Below are 22759 nucleotides of genomic sequence, written 5' to 3' on the forward strand. Positions count from 1 at the left end.
TCCAGGCCCTCCTCGGAGGGGCCTGAGCCCTCTGAGGAAGAGCCTTGGAATCTGGGTCAGCATGGATGAGCAGCAAGTCTGACTGTATAGGGTCATCAAAGGTAGAGGCCATCTATCTTGCTTGATCTCCTCCCCAGGCTTTTAGTTTTCTCAGCTGCTGGAGACCGCAGATGTTTTCTCTTTGTCCTACACCCATATCCTTCTTTCTTCCCTCTAGCATCTGTGCTTCCAGACTGTAGCGTGCGCGTGTGTATGTGTGTGTGTGTGTGGTGTGTGTGCATGTGCGCACTCATGCACATGTCCCTGCTTCATCCACTTCTGACTCTAACCTATGTATGGCCTGCCTAGTTCTTTGTCAGTTTGATAATGTATCCTGAATTCCCTTTCCTAGGAGCTGGCTCCATCACTCAGTTTTACCAGATGGACTATAGACTTTCCTCCCCATTCTTACTCTCACCATTACTTACCTACCTAAAGGCCTAGGTTGGTAGAGTGGGGATGAACGTGGAAGAAGGGGGCATACCGGGCATAGGGCGCCCAAGCCAGGCCCGATGGGTGCTTATGCTCCTCCTGTCCACAACCATGTATGGTGCCCATGCCCCACTGTTGGCCTTGTGTCGAATAGATGGCCGTGTCCCCTTCCGCCCCTCTTCAGCTGTGCTTTGGACAGAACTGACCAAATTACTGCTATCAGCATGCTCTTTGATGGCCAGGCGGCAGCCAAGACTATGGGACACTCCACCTTGGCGTCAGGCTGCCCCTTTTGCACTCTCTGCCCTGCTCTATGGTGCCAACAACAACCTTGTCATTCACCTGCAACGGTACATGGACCCCAGCACCTACCAAGTGATGAGCAACCTCAAGATTGGCAGCACAGCCCTTCTTTACTGCCTCTGCCTGAACCGCCGCCTCTCTGCCAGGCAGGCGCTGGCATTGCTGCTACTGACTGGTGCTGGAGCCTGCTATGCTGCTGCAGGCCTCCAGGACCCACAGGGCCTCCTCCCACCCCCTCCAGCCGCAGCCATGCCTCTCCACGTGACCCCGCTGGGTCTGCTGCTGCTCTTGCTCTATTGCCTCATCTCGGGCCTCTCCTCAGTCTACACCGAGCTGCTCATGAAGAGGCAGCACCTGCCCTTGGCCTTGCAGAACTTATTCTTGTACTCCTTTGGGGTACTTATGAACTTGGGGCTCTACGTGGGAGGTGGGCCAGGCCCTGGGCTCCTAGAAGGTTTCTCAGCCTGGGCAGGGCTGGTGGTACTGAGCCAGGCCCTCAATGGACTGCTCATGTCGGCCATCATGAAGCATGGGAGTAGCATCACCCGTCTCTTTGTTGTCTCCTCCTCACTGATTGTCAATGCTGTGCTCTCAGCCGCCCTGCTTCACCTTCAGCTCACGGCTGCCTTCTTCCTGGCCCTCCTGCTTATTGGTCTGGCTGTACATCTCTACTATGGAGGCTGGTAGAGCCAGAAAGTTCACCCTCTGGAACTATTTTGCCCTCCAGTGCTATTAATGTAGGCTCGATATTGCAGTCAACGTTGTCCTTTCCAGTGACCAAGGACTTACCTCTTGAAGAAGGTGCTTCTCTCCTTCCTTGATGGAGTTGGAAGGCCCATCGGGATGGGGGATGTGGGAGGTTATCCTTAGGGGTGGTTCCAGTATGTACTGTCCTCTGCTCTTAGCCTCTTTCTAGCCTATCTGCTGCCCTCTACATGACTGCACTTCTTCCTTCCCATGTGGCTTTCTGTTCTCCACCAGAATCCCTAATAGAAGTGCCTGTGAGAGGAGAGAGCTGCAGTGAGGCCTGGGGAAGCCCCTGGTAGGAGATGAGGGGAGCCCATGGAGGCCTGAAGCAAAATTGAGTTTTTGCCAAGGAAACACCAGAACAGCTCGTTTGTCCCCCAGATTCTGATAATTCCTTTCTGTTCCCATCATAGTGTAGAGCAGAGGGAAATCAGTTAGGGATGCTGCCTCTATCAGCTGCTGTGTGGAAGGTCTGAGGCCTAGCTGCTTTCCTTCTGTGTCAGTCCTGATGTCCCGATCTCCTTACTACATCCCTCCTGCTGTGGAAATTTAAACTTCAGCCTAGATCTCTGTCTAGCCTAGTAACTGGCTTGTTTTGTTTCCCCTTTATTCTCTCAGACCTTACATCAGTGCACTAGAAAGTCAGAATGTTGTAAGGCAACTTTGACCTCCTTCTGTGTCCCATCCCAACCTTTCTGGAAGGTTTCTGCCAGTGCCAGGGTCCATGTTGTCTGGCAGTTTTACCATTCATGTGTGTCTCTTCTCCTCCCCCCCCCCCAACTGCCTCCACTGAGCTGTGGCATTTACTGGGAAAAACTCAACTGCTCCCCTCTATGCTGTTGCTCTTCCACAGTCAGGACCGAGTCTCCTTAATCAAACCAGGGATGAGCCTCTCAGGTTCACAAGGAATGCTACTTGCCCTCTCTTATGGCCCCTACGTTTTTGCTGAAGTCTGGAGGGCTCTCATCAGCTCTGTTGCTTTACACTCCTGGACCCTGCTCCTGCCTGGAAGTATCTTGTTCTTAGATCTTCAATCTGGCCACCTTTCCTGGCATATACCCTTAACTTCCTAGTAAAGAGGGAGACTCCTTTCCAGGAGTAACTTAGACTAGGGCATGTGGGATTTTTCTATAGCTCCGTCAGTGTCTACTTAACTGCATAAGCAATAAGGTCTCAATAAAGTGTTTCTGGGAGTAGGGATTTCCCTACCATCTGCCATGTTGTCTGTGTTTTGTGTCCTCTGTAAACTGTCACCACCCCTGTTTCTAATTGAGCATCTTGCTGCTGCTGAGTTGAGAATCTTGGAGAGTATCACATACACCTTAGGAGGTAGGCTAATGGTGTGGGTCTCCTGTTACAAGCACCATGAGGTCACTGGCTGCCAGAGTGGTTTGTGCTTTCATTAAAACAAGAATGAGCCAGTAGAGTAGAACCCCAGGCCCGGACCTTTTCACTGCTATACATTCCAGGAGGGAAAAAAAACAAACCAAAAAACCTTCTAAACTTAAAATGTCCAACAGCTTCCTTACTGTTCCACTCACTCCTTGACCTCACTGTACTCTGCTTCTGACCCCAGTCTGCTGTGAAATGGTTTCCTCAAAGGCTGGCAGTCATTTAAATGGCTAAATTGAATTAACTTTTCTCTATTCTAGTCTGATCTTTCTGTCACTTTTAATTAATTGTTGATATTCCTCTTCTGGATAATAATCCCTCCATTGGCCTCTGCGGTCATCTCTTCTGATTTTCCTGTATAACTTCCCTCTTAGCCCTAGCTGAATCATCATCACCTCCTGCCTTTGTAACATAGTATCCTAGACCCCACTCCCTGTACTCTCCCTTGTCGGTTTCGTCAGTTCCTGAATGCTGGTGGTACATTTCCCCACTTACTGCCACACATCTCCTGACTGTCCAGTTGACCCTGCAAACTTAAAATGTCCAGAAGATATGATTATCTTCACTGCTTCTACCCCCTTCCCTCCACAACCAGCACCTTCAAATTTCCATCTTTCTCTTGAAGGAATTGCTGATTTCCTGGTAAGAAACTTGTAACCTCAAAAGTCATCTCCGTCTCTCTCATGTAGCCAATTGCTCAGCTTTGTCAAGTTTAATTCCATGTTTCTCATATCTATTCCTTTCTGTTCTTGTACACAGAAAAAATAGATTCCCTATTTCCTAACCATGCCATTTCCTGACCTTATTTTTCACTTTCAATTTGGTACACTTCAGTGAGTAAATTTATTAAGTATCTGGCTACCTCTCTCAGTTAGAAAACATGCTAATCTGCATTGGTACAGGGAGTTTGCTCACTGGGAGTTCCCTGTACCGGAGAAATTGGAGGTCTAGGCCAAAAAATAATTTTCAAGGCACTGGGGATTCAAAGAAACAAATTGTCCCTGTTCTTAAGGATCTTACATTCCATTGGTGGCTGCAACACACACATATATCTGAAGTGTTTTTCTTTCTTTGGAAGAAAGTAGGACTCTTAAGGGACAGAGGTGAGGAGGACAAGCATTCTAGGCATGGAGGATGGCTTATGCAAAGGCACAAAAGCAGAAAATGAAATGTCTTCTACAGGGGACGGCATGTAGGCCAGTTTGGTTGGAATGTAAAGTGCACATTAGGAAGTAATAGGAAATCAGACTGGCAATATAAATTGAATTGAATTGCCAAATGAGTTAGTATTTATCCTAAGGAAATAAACACCAAAGTTTCGTAAGAGAACATGGTCAGACCTGAGCACTGAGAATATCAATTTGGCTGCTGCATGAAGGAAGGAGAGAACAAGAGAGATTGAAACAGGTAATCTAATTAGGAGACAATTGCCATAGTCTGGGTAAGGTGATAGGACCAAAACTAAGCTAATGATGGTGTGAGTACAGAGAGGGACAAAGGCAAGATATGTGGAGGTAGAATTGACGAGACATTGATTAATAGGTTGTTGGGGAGAGTGAAGAGTTAAGTGATAGGTTTTGAACCTGGGAGCCATGCCAGACAGTGCTCTCAACAGATATGGGGAAGTTAAGAAGAGGGGTGAATGTTGGGGGAAAGAGAAGTATGATTTTAGATATGTTGAATACGAGCCAAGATAGCAGAGTGAAAGCAATGACTTGCTTGAGCTCTCCCCCAAAGCCCTCCAAATACCTGCAAAAAATGGCTCTAAAACTTTAGAGTCGCAGTATCCACAAAAAGACAGAGTGAAACAAATTCCCAGCCCAAGACAACCCAGATGGTTGATTAGAAAGGTCTGTTGCTCTGGGCTGGGAGAGGAACACAGTTCAGTGTGGGTACACAGGCAGAGACCAGACCTCAGCAAACCTAGAGCAGGCCTCAGAGGACTGAATCACAGGCAGCTGTGGTGGTTTCCAGATTTCTCAACCCACAAATACCAAAGACAACTTAGAAGGTCAGTAGGAAAAGTCTGTGACCGTGGTGAGAAAGAAGCTTGGTCCCAGCATAGCCCTGGGGCAGTGGCTGCTTCTGGAGCTCTTGGCCCACAGACTGAGGGGTAATTGAGTAGCTGATCAGAGGGGGATTGCAGGGATCTCTTTGCTGGTGCTGAGGTAGGATTCTCTTGCTTTGCCCTTGCTTGGATCTGGGTCATGGTTCTGGGTGGCAGTCGTGAGGCAAAAAGGAGTGCTGGCATGGTAGAGCTTATACTAGTGGTGAAGAGGGAATCTTTCTCACAGTTCCAAGGCAGAAAAGAGTGGTTATGGTCACTCATAGACCAAAGTACAGGCCAGGCGAGGAGTAAACATTTCGCCCTTGATCGTACCACCTTGGAAGAACTGAAAATTTACAAGTCCCTAGAAGTATTTCTGAAAACAGTCGCACAAAACTCCCAAAGCTTGGGACAGTACATTCTTCACACTGGAAGCAGACCCCTACCTTAACAGAGACTTTAAAACTCAAGTAATTTGGGGCAGCTAGGTGGTTCAGTGGATACAGCACTGGCCCTGAAATCAGGGAGGACCTGAGTTCAAATCCAGCCTCAGACCAAACACTTGGCACTAGCTGGGCAAGTCACTTAACCACAATTGCCTAAAGGGAAAAAAAATAGAAAAAGAAAAACTCAAGTAATTGGCTGAGATCATGAGCAAACTGTGCAAAAAAAGGTCAGACCATAAAATCTTTCTTTGGTGACGAAGAAGATCAAAACATACAACCAGAAGAAGACAGCAAAGTCAAAGCTCCTACATCCAAAGCCTCAAAGGAAAATATGAATCAGTCCCAGGCTCAAAAAGGATTTTGAGAAGCAAGTAAAAGAAGTAGAGGAAAAACTGGGAAGAGAAATGAGGGTGATGCAAGAAAATCATGAAAACCAAATCAACAGCTTGCTAAAGGAGACCCAAAAAAATACTGAAGAAAATAATACCTTAAAAAATAGCCTAACCCAAATGGCAAAAGAGATCCAAAAAGCCAATGAGGAGAAGAGTACCTTCAAAAGCAGAATTAGCCATATGGAAGAGGAAGTCCAAAAACTCACTGAAGAAAATACTTCCTTAAAAATTAGAATGGAGCAATTGGAAGCCAGTGACTTTGTGGGAAATCAAGACATTGTAAAACAAAAACAAAAGAATGAAAAAATAGAAGACAATGTGAAATATCTCACTGGAAAAACAACTGACCTGGAAAACAGATCCAGGAGAGATAATTTAAAAATTATTGGACTGTCTGAAAGCCATGATCAAAAAAGGAGCCTAGACATCATCTTTAAAGAAATTATCAAGGAAAACTGCCCTGATATTCTAGAACCAGAGGCTAAAATAGAAATTGAAAGAATCCACCAATCACCTCCTGAAGGGGAGCCCCAAAGGAAAACTTCTAGGAATATTGTAGTCAAATTCTAGAGTTCCCAGGTCAAGGAGAAAATATTGCAAGCAGCCAGAAAGAAACAGTTCAAGTATGGTGGAAACACAATCAGGATAACACAGTATTTAGCAGCTTCTACATTAAGGAACTGGAGGGCTTGGAATATAACATTCTGGAGGTCAAAGGAAATAGGATTACAACCAAGAATCACCTACCCAACAAAACTGAGTATAAATAATCCTTCAACCAAAAAAAAAGCAAAATAAATAATCCTTTGGGGGGAAAAATGGATATTCAGTGAATCAGAGGACTTTCAAGCATTCTTGATGAAAAGACCAGAGTTGAAAATTTGACTTTAAAATATAAGACACGAGAATCATGAAAAGGTAAACAGGAAATAGAAATCATAAGGGACTTATTAAAGTTGAACTGTTTACATTCCTACATGGAAAGATGATATTTGGAACTCATGAGACCTTTGTCAATATCAAGGTAGTTGGAAAAAATTAGAGGGCACAGGGTGAGTTGAAGATGATGGGGTGATAGATGAAGAATAAAGTTAAGGGGTGAGAGAGGATTATTCTGTGAGAAGGACAAAGGGAGAGATAGAATGGGGTAAATTATCTAACTAAAACAGACAAGAAAAGGCTTTTACAGTATAGGGGAGACTGTAAGTTACAGATGAGTTGTTGATTTGTACCTACAGAGGGAATTTCCAGACCAAGAGTTCCCTTCACTGATGAAATCATAGGTGCAGATTTTTTAAAAATGTGCCACACATTATAGATACAAGCACAAAACCCAAATCATCCCTAGCCTTAAGGAGCTCCTATTTTACTTTAGGAGCTCAATGGATAGCTGTTTCCAGAGGAACTGGGAGGGAATAGGATCAAAGGCCAAACAAAGGAGTTGACATTAGTGTGGATAGCAGTGTGACATGGTGAGCAGAATGCTGGACTTAAAGTCAGGAAGAAATGGATTCGAGTCCTTTCTCAACTGCTTTCTAGCTGTCTGATGACAGGCAACTCACTTCTTTTCTCTAGGCCTCATTTCCTCATCTATAAAATGAAGACAATGGTTAGCACCTACCTCATAGGGTTAAGTATGAAATGAAAAAAATGGGAAGTACTTTCCACTCCTTTAAAGCACTATATATATGCTGTTATTAGAGACTAGAGCTAATAGTCTTGTTTGGTTGGTTGGGGGTTTTATGTGTTTGTTTTTCAGTCAAGCAAGAGTCCCCTGCAGAGAAAAAAGGGTGAGGCAAGTTGTTATTGTTATTTAGTCACGTCCCACTCTCTGTATCAGCACGCCAGGCCCTTCTAGCCTCTATTCTCTTGAAGTCTGTTCAAGTTCATGTTCATTGTTTCTATGACACTATCTATCCATTTCATCTTCTGCCATCTCCCTTTCCATTTGCCTTCAATCTTTCCCGACATCAAGGTCTTTTCCAGTCTTCTCATTATATGCCAAAGTATTTAAGCTTCAACATTTGACCTTCCAGTGAATAGCCTGAATTATTTCTTTAAGTATTAAGTGATTTGATCTCCTTGCTGTACAAGGGATGTTGCTGCTCGGAGTAGGATAAGAGGCTTGAAGAAAGATGAGGTTTTCACTAGCTACAGATGAGATGGCTATAGGGACAAGAAAGAATAAAAGGATTGCAAAAAATAAAAAGATGAAATGATAAAGACCTACTTTAGACAACATTAATTTGGACCCAGCTGGTAGCAGATGATGGGATGACCCCGGGGTTGAAGATATTAGCAGGCCTGAATACACCTAGGTCAAGGGGGCAAAGGATTCTAGGGGAGAGGACAAGATAGAACTAAACTGGTCAACTACCATTAAGATTGTGAAGGGAATAGAGCATGGGCTCTGGAGTCAGGAGGACCCGAGTTCAGATCCAGACTCAGACACATGATTCTCACTAGCTGTGTAACTCTGGGTAAGTCACTTAACCGCCCCCCCCCCAAAAAAAATGTGAAGGGAGGAAAGTAAGGTCAGAGTAGAACAGACTTAAGGAGGGACTTGCAGGTCAAAGTGAATATAAAGAATGCATTCAAGAAGAGTTCAAGAGAGGGAGAGATAGGTCAGATTATTATCAAAGGGTGGTAATAGTAGAGTTCAGAATCACAAAGGTGACACAGATATGTGTGAGGGTAAGATCTAAGACATGATCTCTGTGGCTGAGATGGAATGAAGCTGTATGTAGGTCATGATTTGTGGCTAAAAAACTTCCTTTCTATTAAGGGAGGATAAACTTTTAAGAGTGGAAAGTAGTATGCTTCATCAGTCACAATTAGGTTTTACTTAACTTCTTATGACAAAATACCATAGGAGAATAATTTACTGGGAAGTGATTAATTTGCCAAAATGTATCATTGTATCAATAAGGAAATTTTAAAAAATATATCATGTTTGCTAATATAACAGAAAAGGAAAATGACAGATGTTGGAGGGGGTATGGGAAAGTTGGGTACTAAAGCACTGCTGGCGAAATTGTGAACTTTAACCATTCTAGAGAATAATTTGGAACTGTGCCCAAATGGCTATAAACCATGCATACCCTTTGACCCAGCAATATCACTACTAGGTCTGTATCTCAAAGAGATGATGAAAAAGGGAAAAGAACCCACGTGTACAAAAAATATTTATAGCAGTTCTTTTTGTGGTGGCAAAGAATTTGAAATTGAGGGGATGTCCATCAATTGGGGAATAGACGAAAAACATAATATATGGATGTAATGAAATACTATTGTGCTATAAGAAATAATGAGCATGATGCTTCCAGAAAAACCTGGAAAAAATTAATTAATTTTAAGAAAAGAAAAAAGAAAAACCTGGGAAGACTTACATGAACTAATATAAAGTGAAGTGAGAAGTAGGAGAACACTGAACATGGTAACAGCGATATTGTATGATGATCAACTGTGAATGGTTTAGCTATTCTCAGCAATACAATGATGCAATTTCAAAGGACTTTTGATGAAAAATGTTATCTACTTCCAGAGAAAGAACTGATGGAGTGTGAATGCAGATTGAAGCATACTTTTTTTAACTTTATTTTTCTTGGGGTTGTTTTTTTTGGGGGGTTTATGTTTTCTTTCACAACATGACTAATATGGAAATATGTTTTACATGACTACACATATATCCAATGTGGAGAATGTACTGTCCAAAGCTTTGGGGGTTTTGTGCAGCTGTTTTCAGAGATACTTCTAAGGACCTGTAAATTTTCAGTTCTTCAAAGGTGCTGTGATCAAGGGCAAGGTTGTTTATTCCTTTCCTGGCCTATTCTCTGGTCTATGAGTGACCACAAGCACTCTTTTCTGTCTTGGAACTGTGCAGAAGATTTCCTCTTTACAGCCACTACATGCTTCACCATGCCAGTGCTCCTCCTCACCCCAGGACCGCTGCCCAGAACTGTGACCCAGATCCAAGCAAGGGCAAAGCAAGAGAATCCTGCACCAGCAGAGAGATCCCTGCAATGCCCTTCTGATCAGCCACTCGACTCCCCCTCAGTCTGTGGCCCAGAACCTCAGGAGGCAGCCACCACCCCGGCGCCAAGCTCAGGGACTAGAGCTAAGACCACCTTGCTTCTCTCTCTCACTGTAGAAACAGACTTTTCTCACTGACCTTCAAAATTGTCTTTGGTGTTCCTAGGTTGAGAGGTCTGGAATCCGCCACAGCTGCCGGCAATTCAGTCCTCTGAGGCCTGCTCCAGGTTTGCTATAGCCTGTGCGCCCACACCAAACCATGTTCCTCGCCTGGCGTGATATACCTTTCAGATCAACCATCCAGGGTGTCTTGGGCTGGAAATTTGTTTCACTCCCTGTTTTGGTGGGTTCTGCTGCTTTAGAATTTGTTTAGAGCCATTTTTTTACAGGTATTTGGAGGGGTTTGGGAGACAGCTCAAGCAAGTCACTGCTTTCACTCCGCCATCTTGGCTCTGCCCCTCCCATGACTACACATATATCAAATATCAAATTGCTTCGCTTCTCAATGAGAGGGGAGGAAAGAGAAGACGAGAAAGAATTTAGAACTTAAAAATTTTTTTTAAATTAATATTAAAATTATTTTATATGCAATTGGAAAAATTATATATGAATATTGTGTATGAATATATATACATAAACACATGTACACATACATATACACATGTATATGTATGTGTATGTGTGTATATATGTGTATGTAGCTCATGGAAGCCAGGGTGTTTGAAGAGGCATCCCAAGGATGAAGATGGTGAGGTCACGTGTCACAGTGAAAAGAGAGTTCTCTGGAGTCAGAGAACTTGGGGTCTGACATTTACTGCTCTGTGGGACCAGGGGCAGATCACTTAACCTCCTTGGGCTCCATTTTGTTCATCTTTACTATAGGTAGAGGAGGTTGGACCAAGATCATGGCATCTTATTCCAACAGAAGAAGAAGCTGAGTCCCAGAGAGGTTCATTGATTTGCTCATGGTCACACAGGTAGTTTTAGTGTACCAGTTAAAAAAAAAAAAGGAAAAAAGAATAAACTGAAGAGATCTGGGAAGAGGAGATTTTTGTTAATTATAGTTGGGGATTTCCTGGGACACAATGAAAGAAGAAAGTGGAAGAGAGGAATTGTGTAGGGGGAAGATTAAACTGGCTATGGGACAGAAGGTTGTAGGAGAGAGCAGTTTTCCACTGACAGATTCTAGAACCGAGTCCCTGGGGTCAGGGGTACAAAAGGTGGGAGTTTGCCAGAACAGAGGTGCCTCCATTCTTCAAAGTTTTGTCATGTTACCCATTCTGCTCCAAACAAGGAACTGAGAGTTAAGAAACAGAAACTTCCAGCTAGTTGACAGGATCAGTAAATATTTTAATTTGACTCCTACAGAACAGGTATGACTCTGGGACCATGTCTGTTCTGAATACCTTTACTTTAAGAAAAAGGTGTCAGGGCCGATTGCCAGAGCTCAAACTTTTTTTCTCCCCTCCGTGCTTTCTGTTGGGAGATAGGGGACAGAGAATCGATGATGCCCTACTGGAAGATTGAGGCTGGCACCCCAACCTCATATCCCCTGATGCCATTCCCCTGTAGTTCAAGACAGACTTGTGGATTGAAATCAGAAGAACAGTTTGAACCCCACTTCCTCCCTATCCTCCTCCTCCTCATAATCCTCACCCTGCCGAAGCTTCTTGTTCTGGAGTTGGAGTTGTTGGTTCTGCGCGGCCAGTGAGACAGCATCCTGTAAGACTCCAGCCAACAGGACTCGGTGATGGAACTCCCTGGCAGCAGCCTGCTCCTTCCACAGCCTCCGGCAAGCCCGGAACACCTATGCTTTTAAGGGGGTAAGTTGATGATTAGAGGAATTCAGCACCTATTTATTCAGCTGCGGCTGGAGTGACAGCCTGCCAACATAAGACGAAGCATGGGTAAACAGCAGCCAGGCTGAGCTCGGACATTCCTCTGCCACCATTCTCTGTCCACTTCTGACCTGCAGCATGTGGCAGGTCTGGGCCCGGGCTCCTTGCACATGTAGCTCATACAGGGCCTCTAGGTCCCGTTCAGCTGCATCTCGCTCCACTCTTAGTGCCTCCAGCTGCAAGACCAGTGCTGTGTGATCCTGCCACCAGCTTGGGCACTCAGCAGATAGGTCTGGGGCCTGTGAAAGAAAACAGGTATTTGCTAACTTAGAATGAGCCTACTCATCTGCCTTAGTCCTACTCTTGGTCTTTTTTTGATTCACTTTCCCTGAGTATCTGGGACTAACCTGATCTGCTGCTGTTTCCTTGTTCTTTCCCAAGCAGCTCAGCTGCTCTTGGATCTGGGATTGGTGGTGTTCCTGAAGCAGCTGCCTATGGGCTCGTGCTAACATAAACTGCAGTGCCACATCAGAGGCCTATGAGACAGACCAGACACCAACCAGAAGGACTTACCTCCTGGTCTCTTCATCTGGCCAAGTCCCATTTTCCTTTGCCTCAGAGCAGGGATATTTAACTTGGGATCTACTAGATTTTAGATGTCTGTGAACTTGGATGAGGAAAAAAATTACATATTTATTTTCACTAGCTGCTAACTGAAACCTAGCAGTTCCTTCAGTTATGAAGGCAGGCAACAAATCTCAGTAGTATTAGCTTCATCAGATTGCCCAATGGGTCTATGACACAAAGAAGGTTTAATAACTCCTGCCCTACCAATATAGAAATGTTTTGCATAACTTCAGATATATAATGGGTATCATGTTGCTTGTCTTCTCAAACAGGTGAAGGAGGGAATAGAGGGAAGAAGAGGATTTGGAAGTAAAAAAAAAGAATGTGAAAAATAAATTTAAAATTAAATTAGATTCTAAAAAGAATTCCTGCCTTAGAGATAAGGCCTAATTTCCCCACTGGGGTTTACTGGTCTTCCCTAGCACAAGGCTCCCAATTCCAGGTATTGCCCTCACCCCAGATTTAGGGGATTCAGCACTACAGAAAGTGAATTTCTGGACAGTAAAATCAGAGCTACAGTCCAAGAGAGATAGGAGGTGGCTTTGTCAACTATTCCTAAAAGAAGAAGGCATCCTGGTCAAACCACCAGATGTGAAGTCACAGGACCTGAATTTAAATATCTGCTCTACTACTAATTACCTATGTAGTCTCAGGGAAATAACTCAATCTCTATTGTCCTCCATTTCCTCATCTGGAAAATAATGAGATTGGACTAGATGATCTCTGTGGTTCTTTCCAGCTCTAAATCCTATGGTCCAATAAAGCCATAGCCTGTTCCCGATCACCACCCTCACCAAGCTAAAGCTTTGGGACTTCCTGTCTCCTCCTCTATAACTCGACCTGCCCTTTTGTGATCCCTTTCCTACTTTCAGACTTTATGCGGTATTCATTTTAAATCAATTTCTCCCACAGGAAGGGGCATCACACAGTGGCGTCTGCTCCCTCGGGAATCCCCATGTACTCCCTATAGGAATAGGTGAAGCTTTGCCTGTTTCTTGGAGGCCCCAAGAGGGTAGTTTCTTGGTGCTGCTGGCAGGTGTGGCTTCCTCCCCAGGCCCAGAGTTTCTGAAGTTCTTGCTGCCAAAGAGAAATACTTTTATTCTGAATGCAGATTATTGTTGTTCTTTGTCCTTTGTTCTCAAAGAGGACCATGACATCAGGGAGGTGATGCCAAGACATGCAAGTGAGTTAGATTTAAATGAGGGGGGGCTGTGCTGGGTGAAGACAGACAAGTGAGAAACTCCAAAAAGATAGTGTCTGGGCCATCAGGCCTGAAACTCACCTTGGGGGTGCTTCTGGAAAACAGGGAAAAAGGCCTCTTCTAGTTCTGGCACCTAGAGGGGAGATGTGTTGTAAAGCAACAAAGCCTCCTCCTCCCAAGGTCAGAGATATTTTCATTTTAGTGTAAAAGGTGAGTTTTAAGCAACTGTAATTGGTAACATTGAAAAGAAAAGGTTCTTAATGATAACAACATTGTAAAGACAAACTTCTTTGAGAGGTTTAAGAATGCTCATCCACAAATGCTGTGACTGAGCTTAATTCTAGAGGATTCAAGATGAAACAAGCTGCCCACTTCTGACCCAGAGGGGAAAGAGTCAAAGCCCATGTTGTGACACATTTTTTAGACACAGCCAATGTAGGAATTTGTTTTCTTTAACTATGAGTAGTTGTTACTAAGGTTTTTGTCTTTCTTTTTTCAGTGGAGGTAGGGAGCAGGTGGGAAGAGAGAGAAGGTAGATTTTTGTTAATTGAAAAAAATTAAATTTAATTTAGAAAGCAAAGAGTAAGATTGTGAAATCAGATGCTAGACTGCAAGAATGCTCAGAGTATTTATCTTCCTTCCTTTAAGATAAATAGGTGCCAGGATAAACAAGGTACCAAAATAAAGAAGAATCAGGGTTTTTAAGTTTGAGATCTGTTGCTCTACCATTCCTCTAAGTATGTGTAAGGTATATTGCTTGACTAAGAGCAGGGTTAGAAGGTCTATAGAGCACCTCATAGAGCTAGGAAGGAACATAGCAGGGAAATGTCCCTCGAGGAAGATGGAGATCTAGGAAAGCCCTATCAAGCCATATGTACTCCTACTCGTCCTCTTCCCTTCCCCTCAAAGGTTTGAAAATTATAACTGTTCACTGGACCTTTGACCTCTGATTCATGATAACAGAGGACTTTTCATCACTAAAGTACCTGCTGCTTATGGAAAACAGAATTTTCTATTATTAAAAGTATGCAATGGAGATAGACCTCAACTTGCCCTATAATTTACACAGACTTGACTGAAGAGGCTCAGAGACTTTCAGTGTCTTAGGTATCATAGCCCAGCTTGTCACTGTAAGGTAGGATTTGAACCAGATGTTCTAGCCTACAAGTCCAGCACTCCGTCCGCCACTAGACCAAACTGCTTCTGCCTTAAAAATAGTCCATTTATAAAAAACCATAACAAAGTGTTCCTTTTTCCACCCTAAGTGATTGCTTGTCCTCTTGACTGCTTCCAGTCCTATTCCAGCTTTGAAATCAAGTGTACTTGGAAAGGATGTTTTAAGAGGACTTGAGACTCCTAGTCCCAGAGCTGTCTTGGTGATAAAATGCCAATCTCAAGGTCTAGGGAGTTGGCACCCACATACCTGCAGGTTCAGAAGCCTAGGTGCAGAGGCTCCAGCTCCCTTGAGCAGCCTAGTCTCCCAGTACCGGCTTTGGTTTTTCAGTACCTGCAGATAGCAGATTCAGTCAACAGTTTCCAGAGCCCCTGATGCCCTAGATGGAAGGGTGGTTGCCTAGTTCTGTCTCACCTTCAATTCCCTGAGTACCAGACTCAGCTGGGTAAGCTGGCTCTCCTGTAGAACAGTTCCAGAGAGCCCAGAGCGAAGATCCTGAACAGCTGCACGCCGGGCCTGTATTTCTTCTGAAGCATCCCACAGTGTGGGAGAAACCTGTTTCAACTGGGCTGGGTCCCGAGCTCCTGTGGCCCCTGATAGTGAGGCCAGGAGCAGGTTCAAGGGGGTAGCTGCCAGGGAAAACAGGCAGGTAGTGGGGCCAATTCATGGGGAGCAGGATGGGCTTTTGATATAGTCAAAGAACAATCCTGTCCACTCCTCCTAACCTCTTCTACCAAGAATCACACTGGGCTACCTCTTCCCACTGCACTGGAACTGGGTATGCAAAACCCACTCATCACTAAGAAGCATGGATGAGGAGCCAATGGAGAAGAGGGAAAGCCAGGATTGGGGAGCCTTAAGGAGCAGAATTTTCTGGGGACCTTCCCCAGAAAAGATTAAATCTCACGTCACTTCTTTTCTCTTCCCTCCCTTCCTACCTTCATACCTTGGGGATCCAAGTGGAGCAGCAGGCTACTGTAACTATTCCCGAAGAGTAACCGAGTCACAATCCAAGGCAAAGAGCCCATTTGGGCCTTAGAAGCCTTCCCTGCCAGTGCCAGCAATAAAGGACAGTCCCTACAAAGAGTGAGGGTTAAGGCCAGGCACAATGCAGGCCCTTCTTATGAGTTAGGGAAACTAACTGCCCCATATTATATGGAGCCCTCAGACTGCTGCCCCCACCCCAAGTTGGACTCACCTAGCTTCTGGAAGCTGTAGGACTCTCAACGAGCCCCGCCACATGCCTCTGGCCCAGGGCCTCTTTATGGTGCTGGGCCCCAGGCAGGATATAGTCACAGTGAGAAGGGAAGAGGTACTGGGGAAGGAGAAAATGATTAAGCACAGGGCTTCTTAGGTTGCCTTCTAAGTTTGTATCTCCTTTCCTCATCCCTTCTGCCAGCATCCGCAGCTCACATACCTGTCCAAGCCTTCCATTGCCTTGAGGTAGAGTTGGCAGCTAGACTTGGAGTCAAGGACCTCTGCTTCACTAACTCCTTCCACTACCCTGGGAAAAAAGGGAAAAACCTAGGCTTATAGGACCTCTGGACTATGTCCCTTTGCCACAGGACCTTCAAAGCCTTGAATCCCAGGCATAAGAACAAAAAGAGCAGATAACCCCTAAGTCATATAGACATACATGCCCTGAACAGGACAGCTGTACAGAAGACAGGATCTCTGGGAGAACAAAGAACAGGGGGTAAGATCGTGCTTTTTCTGCTCCATCTCTTTCCCCAAAAATTACAATGTGTTGAACTCTGGCTTTTGTGGGAATGGTGCTAAGAGGTGGGGAGTGAGCAAGGGAGAGTGGTGCCCGTCCTGGGCAAGGTAGCATACTCACAGACCCAGTGGGTACACATCCAGCAAGCTCAGGTCGCTAGTTCCAGGTAATAGTAAGTCTCGACCCCTACCGCTAGAATTGAGCTAAAAGCAAGGGAGTGCATGGGATGAGTGTGTGCGGAACCTGTAAAAGCCTTCCGAATCCTTGAGAGTACTCTCCAGGGCTGCCCGGTCCTTGCAAATCTCTCTCAAGATTTTGTCACCTGCACTAGACTCAGGGTCCTGAGGGAAGGTTCAGAAGCACCTGGGGGTTGAATCTCCTCAAACAGCATTGCCAGCAGCTGTGAATTATTAGAGAGGATAGGGGTGGAGTGGCCACAAGAGAAAAGAGAGTCCCTTTGGTCTGAAGTCCAACCAAGTCTGGACCGTGTGGTAAGGCAAAGTGGATTCTAGCTCCTCACCTGGGGAACCTGATCCAGTTGCTGGGCTTCTCTGCCCCTGATCAGCACAGACACACTGTACCCTCTGGAGACTGAGCCCAGCACAGCCCGAATATTCTCCAAAAACTCCTGCTTTGCTTCCTATCAATAGACGAGAGCTCACCTCTCTGGGGAAATCGTCTCCCTCTTCCACTGGGTCCCTAGACTTTTCAGTCTGGGGCACCCTAGTCCTCCCCACCCCCAAATAGCATGCTCCAACTTGGGAAGGCACAGAATGGGTTGTCTGAAGGGCAAGGGAGCATATGATGTTACAGAGGGGAGAAACAGAATGAGGCTAGTAGGGACAAGGCCTTGCCAACCACGCCCCACCTACTCCCTTGTTCTACCTGTGCATGTTCTGGGCCTAGGACTCTGTCAAACGTGAATCGGTGCTCCTAGGTGCAGGACCAGGGTCACTAAGATGAATTACCACTTATATCCTCTTTTTCCTCCATCCTCCCCATGCCTGGTCCCACCTTTCCCAACCCCAACAGTACCTCAGGGTCTCCTGGATCTAGCAGGAGCATTTGAGAGCCATCTAAAAGGAATCTGGGGCTGCAGGTGTCGTGACCTACAGTAGAGTGGTGGGTCACTGTGAGACTCTGCTTTAGTTTTCTCCTGTTAAGAACAGGAGAAACTGGCCCCAGCCTACTACCTTCAGGGTTCCTTCCTGGCCTGACCTCTTAGAAAGAATTTCTCACCTGCCTCCGGCAAGGATGCTACTTCCACAACCACTGTCACTGTTGCAGACCCAACCTGAAGGGAGAGAAAATAGTGGGGCCTAGGCCCTGAGCTAAGCCACTAGGGAAGTCTGGAGGACAAGTTCCTGCTCACCTGCTTGCTGCTGCTTGTCATGGTTCTGGAGCCTCCAGGGTTCTCCTCAATAATTCATGTCCTATCTGGTGGTTTCTGGGTGGGGTCTGCTGTCCCCCAATCCGTGTCTACCAGGCTATTTTCCACCTGTGTTTGTCTCCTAGAGTTCTGCTTCTGTTCCACCCACAAGCCTTCAAGTTCCCAATACAGCCAATTGATTCCACACACACCAGTCTCTTCTACGGAGGTGAGGTCAGAATTTCTAGACCCTCACTGGAATATGACCATCTTAGTGAAGATGAAGAAAGGAAAGGCAGAGAGGTATAGAGGTTCTTAACCTTTTTCATTGACCCCTTAGTGTTTTGAATTGCATAAAATTAAATGTGTAAGATTACAAAGGAAACAAATTATATTGAAATTCAGTTTTGTTTTGTTTTTTTAAATTTTAAGTTCAGGGACTTCAGGGTAAGAATCTCTGGACTTGGTGAACTCTAAATTTCCTTTCCATATAAGTTTATGATTCCAGAAAGGCAACTCCCAGTTGGGTGGAGGCGTAGAGACCAGTGCATTGTCTGGGGCTCTTCTGCTTTATGAGGAACAGTCCCAGTTGTGACAGATTTTACTCTTCCTCCCCATGCCCGCCACCCTTCCTCTTCCTCCCTCCAACTCCATTGTCACTGAACTAGTCTTCAGAGCGTCTGGGGAAGAAAGAAATAAGACATACAGACATTTTGTTTCTCAGTTATTAGGTTTTTTGTTTTTTTAATGAAAACTAGTGGAGATTGACACTCTGGCAGGTTACCCCTGCAGTCCCTGGAATCACAAGGCAGCCAGGTGGGACCTGAACATGTTTTCCTCTCCTCTCCAGTTGCTCTCCACCCTCCTTCAGGGGAATACTCTGACCCCTCGCAGCATCGCCAAGGCTGCAGTCCCTGAGACCTGGAGGGCTAGCGGTGTGCCTACAGACCTGGTCCCACGGGATGGAACTTCACAGTCCTTTGGCACCGGTTCCCCTTGTAATCTAGCTAAGGTGACGCTGTCAGCAAATGGGTTCCCTCTGAGGATCAGGTCATTCACCTGGGGCAGCATCGGCTGCTTCATCAGCAGGTTATAGCTTAGGTCCAACTGCTGCAGCTTCTCAGGCAGAGACTTGGGCACACACTTCAGCTTGGAGTGGGACAGGTTGAGGGATATCAGGGTGGGAGGCCAGGTACACTGAGTCTGGGGTGTATCCCTCAGTTCATTGTAACTGATGTCCAGGTGCTGCACATTTGTTCCTGTCACCTCCAGACCCTGGCACACTTCCCCCAGTGACTCAAGGCTGGTGTTCCGAAGTGCCAGATCACGCAGTGCCTGGAACTCCTTAAGGCAGAAGGCCCCAGTTAAGCCACTCTCTCCTATCTCTGGATTGTCTGACAGATCTAGAGAATTCAGTTCCTTGAAGGTGCCCAAGTCTGGGCAAGGCACACTGCTCAGGCCCAAACCAGTCAAATTCAGTGCCTTCAGGCTAGGTTTTAGCCAAGGCCCTAGCGCAGCCAGTAAGTTGCTCTCTCCGACCAACGATACTCTGTTGAGTTTCAGGGCTGTCAGACCCACATTGCTGTCACTGGGCGATGGAGGTTGCAGGGGCGGGTGTGAAATCACCAGGTCTTCCAGAGTCAGCTCCTTAATCCGAGTGTAGGTCAGTGCCCGCAGGAGATGATTCAGAAGTGGAGCCGGGACCTGGGCTTCTCTTAGCTTCAGCCGTCTGAGGCGCAATACTCTCAGCACATCCTCTGCTTTGCCCGGGTTGGCAACTCCTCCTTTCTGCAAAAACACATCTAAGTTGTGGCTGCCCCCAAGGATCTCCACCTCTACAGCAGAAATGCACATTGCAATGTCATTCCATTGAGGCTCCGGGGCAGAAAAGTTGCAGAAGCAATTATCGCCCTCTTCGTCCAGGATACAGACGGTTGAGGATGATGACCAGGGAAGCAACAGCAGTGGATAGAGCAGCAGCAGCGGCGGCAACCTCTGCCAGGGCTCCTGAGGATGACATCAGCAGTTTATCTTAAGGCTTGTCCCACTGCTGGGGAAATGGGAGCCGGAGGAGTGCTAATGGCTGGAGTACTAGGTCCTAGTTTGACTTCAGAACCCAGCCCAACCTGACTTTGCCTTACTCTTTCCTCAAATACTATCCTTCCCCAGTCTTTTCTTACTGTCCCTCGATGCCTTTCTCTTCCCCCCCCCCCCGCCCCAGGTCTCCTGCTCTACCCAAGGAGTCAGCCTCAGACCGGCACTGAGAAGCATAGGGTTTGTATCTGGGAGAGGCTGTAGACGGTTGCAGATAGAGCGCTAGGCCTGGAGTCAGGAGGACCCGAGTTTAAATCCAGCCTCAGACACTTACTAGCTGTGTAGTCATTTAACTGTTTGCCTCAGTTCCTCATCAGTAAAATGGGCTGGGGAAGGACATTGCAAACTATTCCAGGATCTCTGCCAAGAAGATCTCAAATGGGGTCACAGAGAGTCGGACACGGCTGAAAAATGACTCAAGAACAACAAAAGTGGAGGGTAAGGGGAGACATAGGACACTCACCATAGCTGGTCTGGGTAGCCTCTGTACCTCTTACTCCTTTAATGCTTAGAGCTGGACTGTCTGGCTTCTGGGATCTGAGTCCTGGGTTCTGAATGACCTTAGGCTTTTGTACTGTGCTATTAAACCCAAATCCTGTTTCTCCACCCCAACTTCCCCTCCGTTTAGTTTTGCAATCAAAGTTGTCAGTACCAAGAAAGGCGGGTACTGGGCCGCTGGTGGCACCAGGAAAACAAACACTGGGCTTTTCTGCATCAGCCTGACAGTCCTCCAACTCTTTATTGTCCTCCCATCCCTAAACCCTACAATCTTACCTTGAACCATCTGTTTCTAGTCTGGCTGGAGATGGAACCAGTGAATCACCACAGTCCACAAAAAAAAAGGATAAACTATATAAAACAAATTCAGTTTCTGGTAACCTCCCTTCACTTACTCAATTTCTGAAACCCTGCTGGATTTCTGGGAAGTGACAGAACAGTACAGGAACCAAAGACAGAGAAAGCTCACCTGTACTGGGGTAGACTTGATAGGTGAGCCTCAAAGCTTTTGGTTTTGTTTCCAGATCTGTAAAATTTTAAACTTCATTTCCTTTCACTCAGTCTCTCTGTAGTCTGCTCTCCTTTGTTTAGGGAAGGGTGGAGGATGGGAATCTTTAGGATGACACAACTCAACACCCTTGCTGCAACAGTAAGGGAAATGACCAATTGGACTTGCAGAGGCAGAGCTGTTTTTCCTCTTTCAAATTCAAGAGGACTAACGACTTCCTGGGGTGATGCCTTCACTTGCAGGTGAATTGGATTTAAGTCAGACAGCTGTACAAACTCATAAGCCCCTAACTTGCAGATGAGAAGTGAGGTTTGGGGAATGGGGAAGTGTGATTATAATAAGTTAACAAAGTCTCCCCACTTTTCCTGGCCTCCATCAAATCTGTGCATCCCTGCCCTGAACTCAAACTCAAAATCTGTCTGCTAACTGGGAGTGTTGGAACAGGCATGATGTGCAGCAAAGGCCTCTACTCCCACAGATAGGTCGTAGTTAAAAACTATTGTAGAGATCATCTGGTCCAAGGCCCTCACTTTACAGATGAGGAAACTGAGGTAAGTGACTTGCCCAAGATCACACAGGTAGAAACTACGAGAGAGGTAATTTGTTTTTTTTTAATATAAATTTATTAATTTTTAGTTTTCAACATTCACTCCCACAAGTTTTTGAGTTCCAAATTTTCACCCCATCTCCCCCACTCCCCCCACCCCAAGATGTCATGCGTTCTGAATATCCCTTCCCCTACTCTGTCCTCTCTTCTATCTCTCTCCCCTTCTCTTATCCCCTTCCCCTTCTATTTTCCTGTAGGGCAGGACAGACTTCTGTACCCCATTTCCTATATTTATTTCCCAGTAGCATGTGAAAACATTTTTTTAAAAACATATCTTTTTAAAACTTTAGGTTTCAAATTTTCTCTCTTCCTCCCTCCCCACCCACCCTCATTGAAAAGGCAAGCAACTCAATATAGGTTGTACATGTGCAGTTATGCAAAACATGTCCATAGTAGACATGTTGTGAAAAACTAACTCTATTTCCCTTAATCCTATCCTGCCCTCCCATTTATTCTATTCTTTCTTTTGACCCTGTCTCTCCTCAGAAGTATTTACTTCTGATTAACCCCTTTCCCAATCTGCTCTCCTCTCTATCATCCCCCTGCTCTCTTGCCCCCTTTCCCCCCTGTTTTCCTGTAGGGTAAGACAGATTTCCATACCCAATTGAATGTGTATGTTATTCCCTCCTTAAGCCAAATCCTATGAGAATAAGATTCACTCATTCCCTCTCACCTTCCCCTGTTTCCCCTTCCACTGTAAGAGACTTTTCTGGTTTTTTTTTGTGAGATAATTTACCCCATTCTACCTCTCCCTTTCTTCTTCTCCGAGTATAATCCTCTCTCATCCCTTAATTTTATTCTCCAGATATGACCCCTTAATCTTCAGCTCACCCTGTGCCCTCTATCTATCTATCTATCTACATATACGTACATATAATTTTTTCCTCCAACTACCCTGATACTGACAAAGGTCTCATGAGTTATAAATATCATCTTTCTATGCAGGAATGTAAACAGTTCAATCTTAATAAGTCTCTTATGATTGCAAGAGAGGTAATTTGAACCCAGGTTTTGCAGCTCTAGACACACTACTAGTCTTTTCACTATTCCAAACTGCCTATCATTTGATCACCAGGATAGTCTCAGTTAAGTAAGCAGTCTCCTTGCCTTTCTTAGAGATGAGATAGGTTTTGCCAGTGATCTTTTCGCTTCCCAGAGCTACTTCTCAATAGTCCTGTTTTCACTCTATTAGAATATATATTAATATATAAAATATGCTAATATATACATAATATATATGTTATATATAATATATAATTTTATATATATATTATATATATATATATATAGAACTAG

At 45.3% G+C, this 22759-nt stretch overlaps 3 protein-coding genes across 3 annotated transcripts; 1 reads left to right on the plus strand and 2 right to left on the minus strand.

The window, feature by feature from the left end:
- Positions 1–498: 498 nt before the first annotated feature.
- Positions 499–2739, plus strand: SLC35A4 (solute carrier family 35 member A4). Its single transcript, XM_021005225.2, has one exon. It carries the CDS (start codon positions 499–501, stop codon positions 1459–1461), a length of 963 nt encoding a protein of 320 aa, XP_020860884.1. The 3' UTR covers positions 1462–2739.
- An 8420-nt stretch (positions 2740–11159) lies between these two features.
- LOC110220945 (uncharacterized) lies at positions 11160–17780 on the minus strand. The gene is made up of 15 exons (XM_078149192.1): positions 17760–17780; positions 16908–17027; positions 16710–16787; positions 16512–16590; positions 16307–16344; positions 16088–16194; positions 15869–15985; positions 15617–15747; positions 15085–15299; positions 14920–15003; positions 13578–13629; positions 13269–13372; positions 12076–12204; positions 11800–11967; positions 11160–11637 (listed from the first exon to the last, which is right to left on the minus strand). Exons 1-15 carry the CDS (start codon positions 17778–17780, stop codon positions 11428–11430), a joined length of 1653 nt encoding a protein of 550 aa, XP_078005318.1. The 3' UTR covers positions 11160–11427.
- A 687-nt stretch (positions 17781–18467) lies between these two features.
- On the minus strand, positions 18468–20442 carry CD14 (CD14 molecule). Its single transcript, XM_021005243.2, has 2 exons — positions 20314–20442; positions 18468–19763 (listed from the first exon to the last, which is right to left on the minus strand). The coding sequence occupies exons 1-2, from the start codon at positions 20314–20316 to the stop codon at positions 18624–18626; spliced, it is 1143 nt and encodes a 380-aa protein (XP_020860902.1). The 5' UTR covers positions 20317–20442; the 3' UTR covers positions 18468–18623.
- Positions 20443–22759: the final 2317 nt, after the last annotated feature.

This window comes from Phascolarctos cinereus, unplaced genomic scaffold, assembly GCF_003287225.1.
Source record: "Phascolarctos cinereus isolate Bilbo 61053 unplaced genomic scaffold, phaCin_HiC Scaffold_2;HRSCAF=192, whole genome shotgun sequence".
Classification (NCBI taxonomy): domain Eukaryota; kingdom Metazoa; phylum Chordata; class Mammalia; order Diprotodontia; family Phascolarctidae; genus Phascolarctos; species Phascolarctos cinereus.